This window comes from Tachypleus tridentatus, chromosome 4, assembly GCF_004210375.1.
Source record: "Tachypleus tridentatus isolate NWPU-2018 chromosome 4, ASM421037v1, whole genome shotgun sequence".
Classification (NCBI taxonomy): domain Eukaryota; kingdom Metazoa; phylum Arthropoda; class Merostomata; order Xiphosura; family Limulidae; genus Tachypleus; species Tachypleus tridentatus.
In genome coordinates this window covers 75889411-75903489 of record NC_134828.1, presented here as the reverse complement: position 1 = coordinate 75903489, position 14079 = coordinate 75889411, and the positions used below count along the sequence as shown (strand labels likewise).

General features: G+C 30.6%; 1 protein-coding gene across 10 annotated transcripts in view; it reads left to right on the top strand.

Moving 5' to 3' along the window:
• LOC143249470 (ras GTPase-activating protein 1-like) overlaps positions 1-14079 on the top strand; it is an 83934-nt gene that overhangs the window by 11404 nt on the left and 58451 nt on the right. For 8 of the 10 annotated variants that reach the window (XR_013027794.1, XR_013027792.1, XR_013027789.1 and 5 more), the window contains exons 5-8: positions 3003-3120; positions 5953-6037; positions 8890-9046; positions 9536-9611. Coding sequence is in view for 2 of the 10 variants with exons in the window: in XM_076499373.1 (XP_076355488.1) it covers positions 3003-3120; positions 5953-6037; positions 8890-9046; positions 9536-9611 (436 nt within the window). In the remaining 8 variants the exon portion in view is untranslated. The remainder of the gene's footprint in view (positions 1-3002; positions 3121-5952; positions 6038-8889; positions 9047-9535; positions 9612-14079) is intronic. The other 2 variants (XR_013027795.1, XM_076499374.1) reach the window with 1 other exon arrangement.

Sequence of the window (14079 nt, the reverse complement as noted above, 5' to 3'; positions counted from 1 at the left end):
AAGAAGGTGGTAGGTGTAGATAGTAATGTGCATTGCAAAGGATAAGGTATTTGGGGAATGGACCTGTCATCCCTCAGAGCTCCCTCTCAAACAACAGGGTTTATGTGTTAAGGTTTTATGTGTGCTTATAGACACTTAAAGTTACCAGTACTGTCATCTTGTTGAGTTTTAATACATGTCACAATACCCAGAAAGTATCCCCAGATTTGGTGTCTCTTAAAAATGAGTTGAGTATTTTGCCATTTTGATCTGACCATTTGGCTCAAAGCATCTTTTGTACTAAAGGTTTCTGATGTGATATTGTACCTCCTCTCACATAACAGTTTTTCTTGATTTGTACTGTTATCTATATGCTCACCACTAACCTTAACACTCCCTCCTACCCTCACTTGTATTTAGGTGAGGCAACTTTGTGATCGTAAGTGTGATACAACTTTTATCACTGTTGACTCTCTCTCTATTCAGTTTAGCTCAGCTTTGTTTCTCTATTGGCACTTGTTGTGTTTAGATGTGTTTTTTTTTACCAGCAGAATTTAAATCAATCATTTTTTTATTGGAGAACTTAATTTTTAGTTTGTTGAACTTCAGTTCTCTGACTCTTTATTTGTACATTGTAATATTACGTGTATTTTGTCATATTTTTACTTACCTTTGTGGTTGTTTTTTTTTTTTTACTATTTCTACTCATAGTTGTTATGAATTCAGTGTTTAATGTTTCTGTGACTACTACTGTTAGTCCTACAGCAGTTACCCTTACTTCATTTACATTGGCTTTGGGTCTACAGTTATCAGTGGAGAATGTTACAGCCTTGTTTCTTTGGATGTTGACTACTTTTGTATAGGTTTCACATTTGCCTTAAGATTATCCTGTCCTGTCTGGTACTTGAACAAGAAGATGATAATTTTGACAGCCTCCTACCTCATGAAATGTTTGGGTTCGTGCCAATAAGTTTATAGACCAATTACATTCTGGGGTCAGTATGCCTAAAAATTACACATAATATGGAAGCTCATGCTTATGCTTACTATTAGTCTGAGTTTCATTTATTGGACTTGCAGCAGTTGAATTCTCATCTACCTCTTTGGGGTTTTGATCCCGATACTTCAGACATGTTTTTTCCAACTTCAGTTCTCCCTTATCCTCCCTCCTCCATTCACCTTTTGTTGTCTGATGTCCTAGACCTTCCTTGTTTCCTTGAGTGGTTTTTGGTTGAGATTTCTGTACTGTTGTATTATTCCACCCTTTTCTTCCAAACATGGCTCCTTTCTTGTTGGAATTTTTTGGGTTGAGTCACTTTCTTATTCTGTGTCTGTTTACTCCTAACTTCCTTATAGGACTTGTGTATTGCTCCATTTTTATGGCAAGATGTCTTCGGGAGCCTTCGTGACTCATTATAATCCAGAGCTGAATTTGTACATTCACTTTATATATATTTTCCCATCTGTCTTCTTTCTCATATCATCACCATGACACAAGTTACTCCATATTGAGTCCTCTTGGTAGATGCACTTTGGCCAATGCAACTGTAATTTCTACTTCTGCACCTACTACTACTAATGCCTTTTTTTTTCCTTATCACCCACCCTCTTCAGACAATCGCATTCAGGCATGCTACGTCCTTCTCTTCTAGTGCTCTGTCTTCTAGTATGGCTTTTGTCTGATCCTTTTCCAAAAGGGATGATCAATCCTGGAAGGCTGCTTTCCCATTTTACCGATGGAAGGGGTATGTTTACAGTTATTGGTCTTTTTTTCATGGATTTCTTCCATCATATTGTACTCCCCTGCACCTGACTTCATTCCTTACCTAGTTTTCCAACAAGGGATTGTTGGTTTCCTTATTGCTGGTTATTGTGCAGTACTGCCAACCACCTTCTGTTTCCCAAGATTTTGCTGTGTCTTCACTTTTCTGGTTCTCATCATTTTGTTTCATTCCTTCTACCTTTGCTGTCTTCTATGTCCTACTGTTCTCCCTGATTAGAATCTGAGTGTCATCTTCTTTGCCCTCGTTCTTCTTCCTGTTCCTTATATCATCTCTCCATAAAAAATATTTTCCTCTAATTGTGTGGATGTCTGTCTGTGTTCAGATTTGTTCACTCTTGATGTCCCTTGCATCTTATATCACTAGTTTGTCATCCTGTACCAAGGTTGTTATCCTCTTCCAAAGTGTACAGTTGACTTATCTTGCTCTTGCTTTCTTCTTTAATTATGTGACTGATACATGTTGTATTTCCAAATGCACTTGAAATGAAGTTACAGAGTTTGTGGATAATAGATTGGAAGGGCTTATAAAATGAGCATTACTAAACTTCTGTTTTATAAACATGTTACAGTACTGGAACCCTCTTTAGAGGGTTTTGATAAGAATTAAGTCTGCAGTACAAATAATTATACTGTCTGGAAGTAACCATCATTATTAATAATCCTCAGAAAGTCTGAATATAATATTTCAATAAATTAAACGTATATTGCATAACATTTTTTATTATTTAACTTTTAATACTGGATTATAAAATTCTGTATTTCAAATTTTCACAATAAAGTGTATTTAAAATAAGCACTTTGTAAAAAAAATCAAGGAAAAAGAAAATCATAATTGAAGATGAAATTCCAGTAATTACAAAAGAAAGAGAACACAGAACCTTACGCTTTTAAGCCAAGATGAAATGTTTTAGTTAAAGATGTTGGCTTAAACATAAAAAAAAAGTTCATTTTTAGTAACAGAAGTTTGATAAAAGGTATCAGCCTATAAATATGTTTGATCATTTTTACCATTTAAAACATAAAATTGATTTCGTTGTACGAGACTGGCATTTTGTAAAAATATAATTACTGTTTCTCATGTTTTATTGATTAGGACTTGATACATTAATAGTTTTTAGGAATATTTTCAGGGAAGATCAACCTGTGGTACAATTTTCTGGTGCTAACTGAATTTTAAAAGATTCATTCTCTAGTAAATTTCTTCAGTTCTTTGTTGGCTAAATCATTTTCTGAATTTCAGTTTTCAGAAAGGAGATATTTTCACCATACAAAATGACATGGGTGATGGTTGGCTGTGGGCAACACTACACAGGACACAAGAAAGTGGTTTGATTTTTCAGGAATTAGTAGAAGAACTGGTAAGTAGATAATACCAGGATTTGAGTGTTTGTTGGAAAATTCACTCATGATATTTTTACATGATATAAATAATGATGGCTGATTAGTTTGAGTTACTCAACCATATAGAATATTATACAGCTAATTTCTTAGCATTAAGCATCTTTTAAACTTTTGAATAGATATATTTTCTTTAGGGAAACAGTATAAAATATTGTAGGAAACCAAAGTGTTTATGAACCCCACTGGAGATTCATAATTTTTTGTGTTTGTATATGCATGTCATATAGAAAGGAAAACAACTTCACAATAGTGCATGTTGTGAAAGATTCAAATGGATAAGTGAGATATATAAGATTTTGCCAGAAATGACAATTTTCTTTTTCTTCAAAGTTTAAATTTGCAAATTATATTATTGTGCTAGTAAATTATATCAAAGTGGAACAAAATATGTACAGTTGTGGTATTTTTAACCATAGTCCAAAACTAAAGATTATTGAATTCAAAATTCAATATTTCCAAAGTCCAATATGAAACTCTTTATTTTATAAAGATGGTTATAATAAAGCCAAGCCTTCTATCATGTACCACTGGTGAAGCACAGGTGCAATGTTGAAAGACAACTGAAATAAAGCAAATTTACATGACGAAATCACTTTTTGTTTTAAAATTAACATGTAGAAATTGGTATTAAATCTTAATTGTGAGTAACTGAAGCACAAGTAAAGTGAATCTTTTTTCATAAGTAAAAAAAATAAACTTTATGAAAACTATAATATAATAAGGCTACAATCTTCAAAGTGAGTAAGTGGAGCAAAGAACTAATTACTTTTTTTTTTTAGAAAGCATTTTATGAAAATTTGTAAAAAGGATAGATGATGAATATTTGATATTGTTCTAATTTTCATGTATCTTTGTCATTGAGGCACTCCAAACACATAGTAAGATTCCTATCACAATTCTTGAACTGTTATCACTACATTAGGAATTGTTTTATTTGATCTCCCTATTTTATGGCCATAACATTGTGAAATATTTATAATTCTTGTTGGAAAATGGCAAAATTACTAAAAAAATAAATATTAAGATAGTTTGGTTATTGTTATTTAAATCATAATGTGCACCTCCTAGGAGCACAACAGCCAAAGCTTAAATGAGTAAATGCAGAATGCAGTGTACTACCAGTGGTGCACTTCAGAGAAAGCTGTCAATACAGTCATTCTGTCATAAAACATCACATAAAGCCATAAACTAAGCAGTATCTAAGATATAGTTCACAATGAGTCTTTACATTTCTTTAGATAATTAGAAAAATTACCTATGTCACAAACATATTAATATTTCTACCTTCAGAGACGTGTGACCAATTAAATGAATGTACCTTGGCTAGAGGTGACTATCAGGAAAAATTGGCTTAATTAAGGGTAATCCAGTTAATACACAACTATTTTCCCAGTTTTATATGTTAATCTATCATCTAAATGCTGTAAAAGTACAGTTTTTTAGCTTATAATTCCAGAGCATTACTGCTGTTGTAGGTTTTAATAATGCTCATAGTTAATACTTGAAGATAAGTCCCAGTAAATAACTTAATACTGGTGTTTTATAAACAGTTAGGTTAAAGAGTAAGATCAGTGTCATCAATGTTTGACCATAAGTCTGATGAAGTTCATGGTTTGTGATCCTGAGGTTTGAATAAATATGCACATATGTATATAAAGTGAAATTTGTTGTGGTTAACAAATAATTTATAAAGGTATTAGACTAAAAATATTGTAGAACATTTTTGTCAGCTATAACATAAATTCACTGGGTGAGATGAAGATGTGAAAATAAGAGAATTATTTTACCACATGTTTAGTGATTAGTACATGATACAATAGAAAGGGAATATGAAACTTTATATAGCTGTTAAGCCAGAATAAAATATTGATGCTAATGAAATCTACCCATAGTTTTATGACAATGTTACAAAAGAAGCCACAGTAGAAAAAATTGAAAAACTTAGTCACTCTCAAAAATTCATATGTTTGTGTAATGATAACTAAATAAATATTAAGTCTCTTCTCAAAACCTTTTATAAACAGCTTACTAATACTAAAATGCAGGTAAAATAATTTTCTGTTTTGAACATATTATTTTTGCATTTCAAAAAGAAACAAATTAATGTCAGTTTCTCATCACAACTGGGAATGTCTTTTTTTTTTTTCAGTTACAGTTAAATATCAGTTAACAATTATTGGTATTTGTAGCTGCTTCAGTCAGCAAGGCTTAGTAAATACTGATGAAGTGTTACTGGTGAAGTAATTGAGCTTTTTATCTACAAGAAATAGTTAAAATTCATTACCTCTTCTCATTGAAGCGTGTTGCTGAACTACAGAACATAAATTTTTTTGTTTCTTAAGCTCCCACATGTTTTTGCATTTTGACAAAAAATTTTATGTTTTCATTTTGGGATGGTCAATTGCATGCAGTAAACGGTGGACACGTTGTGACTGTGTATTAAAAGGCTGCATGTTCTGGTATAAAAATATTTTATTAATTGACGTGATGTCAAATGTTAGAACTTCACCCCCATTCATCCTCAGTTAGGTAAGTTCAGTCATAGAGGAACTTTTTTTTTTTTGTTATTTTAGTCTCTGCAGCATTTTAACTATTGATTTTGAAGTGTATTCCTTGTGCACAAGAAGTGAAATACATTCATTGTTGTTTTAATATTGGTTGCATCTTAACATTGTGTATGATAGTAAAATCATTATTTAGATATTTAATTTAGAAATGTAATACATGATAATTTTATATATGTCATAGCAAATTAAATTTTATTGTTTGTTTTTTTTCCCCTCCTGTAGGATGATGATGTTGATGCCAACGAAATCTACCCATGGTTTCATGGAAATATCACAAAGGAAGCTGCTGTAGAGAAACTTGCAAAAAGTATGTTTCTACTGTTTTGTCAGGTTGTTTTAGATTAGATTCTTTGAAAGATTGTTATAAACCTTTAACACAGAATAATTTTGTAGAAAACATTGTTTGTTGTAGCATTTCTGAAGAAGTGAGGATTAAACAACTTGTGACTTTTGTGGAGTGTTATATTTAAAATGGGCTTTAATATGATAATTATAATAGTACAATTTTATTATGTGATGGTAAACTGATGTGTCTGACATGTTGCACAACAAAAGTGATTACATGTAGAGATAGATTTTTAAATAGATTCTGCCTACCTTCAACACAAAGTTATCTAATATCTTGGAGCAAAAACAAAAAAGAAAAAATGCACAGAGAACTTGTCAAATGCTATTAGCATTATTGTTGTGCACATTTTATTAGTTTTTAATTTTAAAAACTTCACCACACTGTACATCGATGATAATACTTCAAGTTGAAATTTCAGAGTCTGGGTGCAAGTAAATACCATACAAAAATAACAAATCTTTAATGAAAATATTGAATTAAACCAATCTTATTCTTTGTATACAAAATACTTATAATATTTAACGAAATCTTATTAATTTTTACATAAGAAAGTTCAGAGTTATCATAATTATTGTTAAACTGTGAAAAATGTGTATTATAACCATCATAGTCATTTTGTAGGTTTGGTTTAGTATAATGATTGCTGTGGAGAGCAGAATCTTGATAGGGAAAAACATAAACATTACTATAGCCTAGTAGTGTTTAAGGTATTATAGAAATAAATAATAATAAATTAAAATTGTGTGGGTAAGCTTAAACATATTCCATATTAACTGGAACTCTTTAAGAAACTGTATAAGAGCAATGGGATCACCCAAGCTGTAATTTTCAATTAAGAAATTTGAAATTGTGCTTCATTAATATGTGTTGTTTAAGTTTTTTTCTTTACACTCAACAAATAGTCTACGTTTGTCATTGTTTTTAGATTAAATAGTAATAATGCTACTGATTTATTCCTCTGAACTGTTTAGTAAACAAGTTATTTAACATTATGAATTTATGAATCCAATGAGAAAAATACAGTGCCATATTTATAAATAAAATGTCACTATTACAAAAGTCCTTTCCCTGTTTTTCTCATTTGTTCATGTCCAGAAATAATGATGGGGTTGAATTTCTTCATAACTGGTCCAACTCGGAGACATTAAATTCAAGGATTGATTATTGCTATCTTTAGTTACAAGAGAAACAAAATTATGTTATAGGAACATTGAGTTTCTATGTTCTCTTTTAATTAGGATTCTTAGAATTCTCAAAAGTAATCATTGTTTCTCATTAGAAAAAAAAAAGACTTATTTAAAGTTTTATTTTTAAAGTTTGAGTTGTTGTGTATCTTATGGCCAAACAATAGTATTAGTTAAAAGTGCATGCAGTATCCTTGCACCTTTATTATCAAATACAGGAGCTGAACTTTTAACATCAGGTAAGACAGATTTTCTTTGTAATTCATAAAAGTTAATATTTGTATATGTAACTATGATCAGTTTTAGTGGATTCCTAGAAAAGATATATTCGTATTCCATTTGAAATTTAGAATTATACAGTTTTAAATGATACTCTATGGATATTAATCACTAGTACAAAATATTTATTATGGTAATTTTTTCTAGAATTTTATTTGAAAAAACTCAAACTTTGTTCATTTACATGTGTTTTTTTTTTAGGTTCATATCCTAAAATTCACATTTGAAAAGCTAAATACACATGCTAAAAATGATTTGATCTTAAAGTTAATGTTTTTATCTCAAATTATAATTGTGTATTTTTTGTTCTTTGAATAGTGTGTATACATTATTAATCCTTTCAGAATACATTTCCTACTGGATTTTACTAGCGATTTAGATGTTGAAATTATCATTTCATTACATGTTTTTTTACATGATTTGAATAGTTGAGATTATTGTTGCTCTCGTATAAATGTTTCACTAAAATTGTTTCGTATTGCAACGAATATCGTTTTGGTACGTATTTTTTACTGTATTTATCTAATGTTCATACTTTTAGTTTAATATTATTCTGGTGTGCAGTTTTTTTACTAATTTGACTTGGAGCAGATCCAGTGAAAAAATATGGTAAAATATCAAATAGAAATGCAGAGAAAAATTTGAGGTTGACTAGTGTTCAAGTATTTAGTTTGATATTGTTCTGATTTACATTTTGCACTGGATTGCTTCACTATTCAAGAAGTGAGGCTAGGCATGGCCTAGTAACTAGCATGTCATGCTGTGGAACAGAAAGCCCAAGGTTTTAGTTGTAAAGCTACCAAACTCGATCTCTACTTTAACTGTGTGGTGTAATAAACAAGATTGTCAATCCCTTTATTTGTTAAGGATAGCCATTTAGATGGTGAATGGTGCAGACTGTATGTCCTTTCTCTGGTAAGCATTTCTAGATTGGGAATGTCTGTGACTGAACTTTGAGGAGTCTGGTCTAGATGTAAAGTCCACATGTAGCATAAGGTGTTTCTGTTCATAATAATAGCTACTTCATCAAGTAGCTTACTAGAACTTTATAAAATGAAATTTTACATTTGTGTCACTTGTCATGGGATCATATAACTGATTTAGCCTTTTTTGAGTGTGTTTTAATGTCTGTTTATTACATAATATTGAAACTTGAATAAATTGTAGTAAAAACAATGTGTAATTATGATCTAATTCTAGGACCAGTAATTGATGCAAAATTTTATTTTGGTGGTTCCAAACCATCTACCTAAGTATATGTGAAAAAGAGGTCTTTGGAACCAGCCATAAGAAGGGTGAATTACTATTAAATGAATGCTTCAATTTATTTTTGTTTTCTTGTTACTGAACCGCCTGAAGTGGGACCGGGTAGCTTTTTAGTTCGCCCATCAGACAACTCTCCTGGGAATTATTCCTTATTCTTTCATATCAACAATACTATTCAACGCTTTCGTATTGAACATCGAGGAAACAGATATTTAATGGGAGGAAGGTGTTTTGATAGGTAGGAGGATTTATTATTTCAGGGAATTTAAGTGTTATTTAAATGTGGTAATAATTTGTATCACTCAAACATAATAGATATGTGGTATCAGAATATCCTAAAACATGATTTTAATGTTTGCATTTGCATGTTTTAAATCCTTCTTAGTAAGTTACTACATTGTTTGTGAAAGTACTTTTAAGCAGTGATTAACATTATCAATAAATGTGATCCTGAGCTGTAGATCACTTGTTTATGTGACATTACAGCACAGTACAACTGATAACTATTTTTGACAGCTTTTTTACCCTGTACAAGTTTCTTCTGAAAAGAACATAATAGTATGTCAGCCATACCTTAAGCATTAATCAACAGATCACGCTTCTCTGGGTAAGGTGTTTTGTAGCATAACAATTGATGTTTTGATATGAGTGATTTATATATATAAACATTTTGAAAGTATTGGGTAAAAATAATCTGTTTACTTACTAAGTTTGTTTATTTCAACAGTTTGGAAGCAGTCATTAATCGATACAAAAATGAACAGATTGTAGAAGGGCACACTCTGGGTGAACCAGTCCTCAAGGTAAGCTTTAGGTGTAGTGTGTATGATAAACACAGTGAAAGTTATTCAGCCATGATTTGTTTTTAAACTGCTCACAACATAAATAGGTATTTTGTATTTTCTGTAAATTGTGTTTTAATGCTGATTGAACATCAAAAGCTCACCTTGAAATGTAAAGCATGTAAAAATGAAATTTTTAAATAATTAAATAAACTTAGAAAAAACATTTAGTTGTATTTACATATATTATACTTGTCAGTTATTAGATACGATAAACCATTAAACTGTAAAACAACTGACTGGTCAAGTTTTTTTTCTATTATATTGAAAATTTTTTGTCTGTTATCTTTAAAGGTCATGTAAAATATGGTTGAACAAAGATAACATAAAAATGATACCTAAAAACAGTAAAATATGAGAAGTTAATTATTGCTATTATCTGATTTACTGGACAAATCTGTTAAATAGAGAAATGTTTTTGAAGATATTCACTTAGCTAAAAAAAAAAAGTAAAGGAATTTAAATCTATACATACGTGTGTGTGTGTGTGTGTGTATAATGCCTTTTTAAAGTATTCACACCCTAACAATAATGTCATATTTTGATATCATCAGGGTTTTAAATAAACTTTGTATTCAAAACTCTAATAATCAAACTTCACATTATTATGTGTGAAAGAGGTTGAATGTCAGCAAAGAAAATATGTAAATTGAAATTTACTGATTGCATAACTATTTAGTCCCTAAGTCAGTACTTGATAGAAGCACCTTTGGTTGCAATTAATGCTGAGGGTCTCTTTTGATAGGTCTCTATAAACTTTGCACAGTAAGATTGTGTAATTCTTGGTCTATTCTTCCTGAAAAATTGCTTCAATTCTGACAAGTTCATTAGGGATCATTGATGGACTGCAGTCTTCAAATCTCACCACAAATTTTATATTGGCTTCAAGTCAGGACTTTGACTGGGCCACTCCAGAACGTTCATTTTCTTCTTTTAAAACCATTCTGGTGTAGATTTGGCCTTATACGTTGGGTCCTTGTTCTGCTAAAATGTGAATTTTGGACCCAGTTTTAGATTTTTGGCTGACTTGGGTCAGCCAGTGAATCCTAATTCCTTAGGATTCACCTTTACTTTTCACCATCCATCATCCCCATAACATGTTGCTGCTGCCACCATACTTGAAGTTGGAATGGTGTTGGGCTTATTTCAGACATGACTTTTTGATTTTAAACCAAAAGACTTAATTTTTGTCTCATTTGACTGCAAAAACTTTTACTGTGTGTTTGTAGTATCATTTATATGCTTTGTTACAAACACTTTATGAGATAATTCTCTTCCAGTAATGGCTTTTTTTCTTGCCATTCGTCTGTGTAGACTGAGATATTGTCAATGTATGAACACCGAGTCCTATCTCTAACAAGTTTTCTGCTTGCCTAGCTGCTTATTTTAAAAGGACAGCCTGATTTAGGTAGTGACTGGATGCTATAAAGCATATTCCAGTTTTTAATGACAGACTTTACCATACTCAAAGGGATAATTAATGACTTTGAAATGTTTTTGTAACCTTTTTCTGATCTGTGCTACTCCAACAGTTTACTCCTGACTTGTTTGGAGGGCTTTTTTGTCTTCATGGTTGGATTGTCATATTATTGTGTGAGTTATGGCTTGAACAGATGCATTTGCTCTTAAGTTAAACCACTTTTATTACACAAAGAGAGAGACTATTATAGTAATTTTCTGACCTCTTTGTTAACCTAAAGATGATTTAAGAAGGTTGAAATGTTGTGCTGTACTTTATTTTAATTAAAGTTTTAATACCCATATCAGCTGTCTTGAGAATACAGTTTTATTTCCAGTGGGTTTCTCATCATCACGAACAACTTTCTGACATTTCATACTAGTCTTTTGCAACTGAATTGATTTAGTGTTACCATAGCATGGAGATTGAAAACTTATTCAATTGAGAATATTCTAATCTTCTTTGAAAATCTAACTTGCATAATATCAGCATTATTTTAGTTTCTCAGTTTGAAGTACTTTGTGTAGATTCTAAATCTAAAATCCCATTTTAAAGTTTTAAAATGTGGAAACTTTGCAGGGGAGTGAATAATTTTACAAGGCTCCGTGTGTGTGTGTGTGTGTGTGTGTGTGTGGGTATAGCTCCTTCTTCAGAGGCTCCATGTTAAGTCTACAAGCATAAAATTCTAAAAATTGGGTTTTGATCAATGTGGTAGATACATCAGATATAATGCATTGTGTAGCTTTATCCTTAACACCAACAAAAAAAGAATGATTTTCAGAATTGCACTGTATGAACCTTTAAGGATATTGTGCTGAGTAGGGTCATAATAAGCTTATGGAGTTTAAAATTGAATAAAAAAATTGAAGTTTGGAATTTTCTTTATTTAACCTATGTGTTAGTGATCATTCATGTATTTGTCACCACTTTTATATGATTTTACCCTAGGCATGGCTTTTTACTCTTGGATGGAAAGAGTTATTAAACAAAACCTATTTCCTGTTTTTAAATGTTAAAAATTTGCTCATAAAATAGAGCAAATGTTTCAGTTGAGACTGTTTGCTTTTGTAGGTAGAAAAGAACTTGTGCAACAAGTCCTCTTGCTGTCAAAAACTTATGTTCTGAGTTAGATACTTAATGTATACAGTAATAAAGGTGTGCTTTCATAGTTCATAAATTGAAATTCTGAAGTTGTAAATTCTGAAATTGTTTTGCAGTTTGTGTGAGTAAATATAATCTAATTTGTTTTTATCTTGTGATTTCTATTTCTATAGAACAAGGTTGTTGAAGCTCTATTCCTCTGTTTTGGCATGGTATATTTAACTTTCAAGTGATGTAGAAAGTTAACAAAAATAAGCACATATATTTCTTGCAAATTAAATTATGACTTGCAGTGTTGTTTGGGATAATGCAGATATGTAGCAGTACATTCTACAATTTTTCTTTTGAGTTTCAAAATCTTACCTATATGTATAGGAAGTTTTAAGCAAGACATAATTACACAATATGAGATATTCTTTTATTTATTTTTTTTTCAGACAGTGTTTCACTAAAATATTCTGTGATGTTGGTTCTCAAGACAATATGATTTTTATGAAAATTTCGAAAAGGTTAAAACAAACCAACTCTGGCTTTTTGCATAGAATTCATGCAGGATAATGTTTAATTGGTTAGCTTTTTTATATATTTATATGAGAAACCTTAGACTACTCTTAACTGAGTAATTTTGTAAGAAATATACTGGTGGCTAAAGGAAATGAAAAAGGGACAAATGTTCGTATGATTTTTCTTAAAAATTGCAAAGAAAAAAAAAAGTCATTGAGAACTCTCACAGAATTAAAGCTTAAGATGTCATGTTTTCAATATTAAACCTGAGCTCATTCCTGTTTAAGTATTTCAGATTTTTATTTGTTAGACTTTTATGTAGTTATAAGAAAAATTCAACATACTTACTTTGAATTTAAAAGTTTGAAGTATCTATGTTCTATGTTTATTAAAACATGAAGTGTTCTTGGATATCATGTAACAGATAATATGAAGTTTGTGTAGTAAGGTCCATTTCATAGGCAGAAATGGTGGTTGGCTGCTTGACAACATCTACTTTCAATACCAGATAGTTGTCACCAAAATTGTAACTGACAATATTGCATACTATCAGCCCATTTTTAATAGATATTAACTTTTTGGCAAAAGTATTAAAGCCCATCTTGGCTTTGAGCAACAGTTGCTTCAAAATTGCAGTGTAATATGAATCACATCTCTGACTTTGAGGACAATACAACTTTTGCATTTATCTTTTTTTGTGTATAAATGACAAAACTACAAACAAAAATGTGTACTGTAAATTTCAAAAAATGTTTAGTGTTAACAGTTTTTTCATATTTCAATTGACTCTCACATGTTTTTTACATTTTGCCAATATTTTCTTTGTTGGTTGCATCATAACCCATGGAATCAGTTAAATGTGCCTTTGCTAGCAGTAAATATACTTATTTTACCAGAGTGTGTAGTTTGTTTATGTAGAAAACTGTTTATTAATGGTTTCTCAGATTTTTAAAATTATTGGTGAATAAAAGATTTAAATACGTATATTATCGATGGTAAATACTTTGAAAAAAATTTAAACTTATGGATGTTGTATATAACCAGTATTCTGAGATTAAAATTTTGATGATATTAAGCCATAGTGCTTAAAACAACTTATAACTTAGTGTTTAAAATTTTCAGTTTAGATTACATTTTTACAAAAAAACAACTGTCAGTTTTTGTAATGTACCTGACTCGTGAGTAATGGCCTACAAATAAAATGCAACTAAAATGTTCAGAATTTTATTATAATGTTAGGTTATGCATGATAGGTTAAAGGTGTTTCCAGCAATTCATTTTTTTTTGTACAAGTTTCCCAAGAAATCTTGCAATAATTTGAAAAACATTCATAAATAGCTTGTTTTATTTTCAAAGATTGGACTG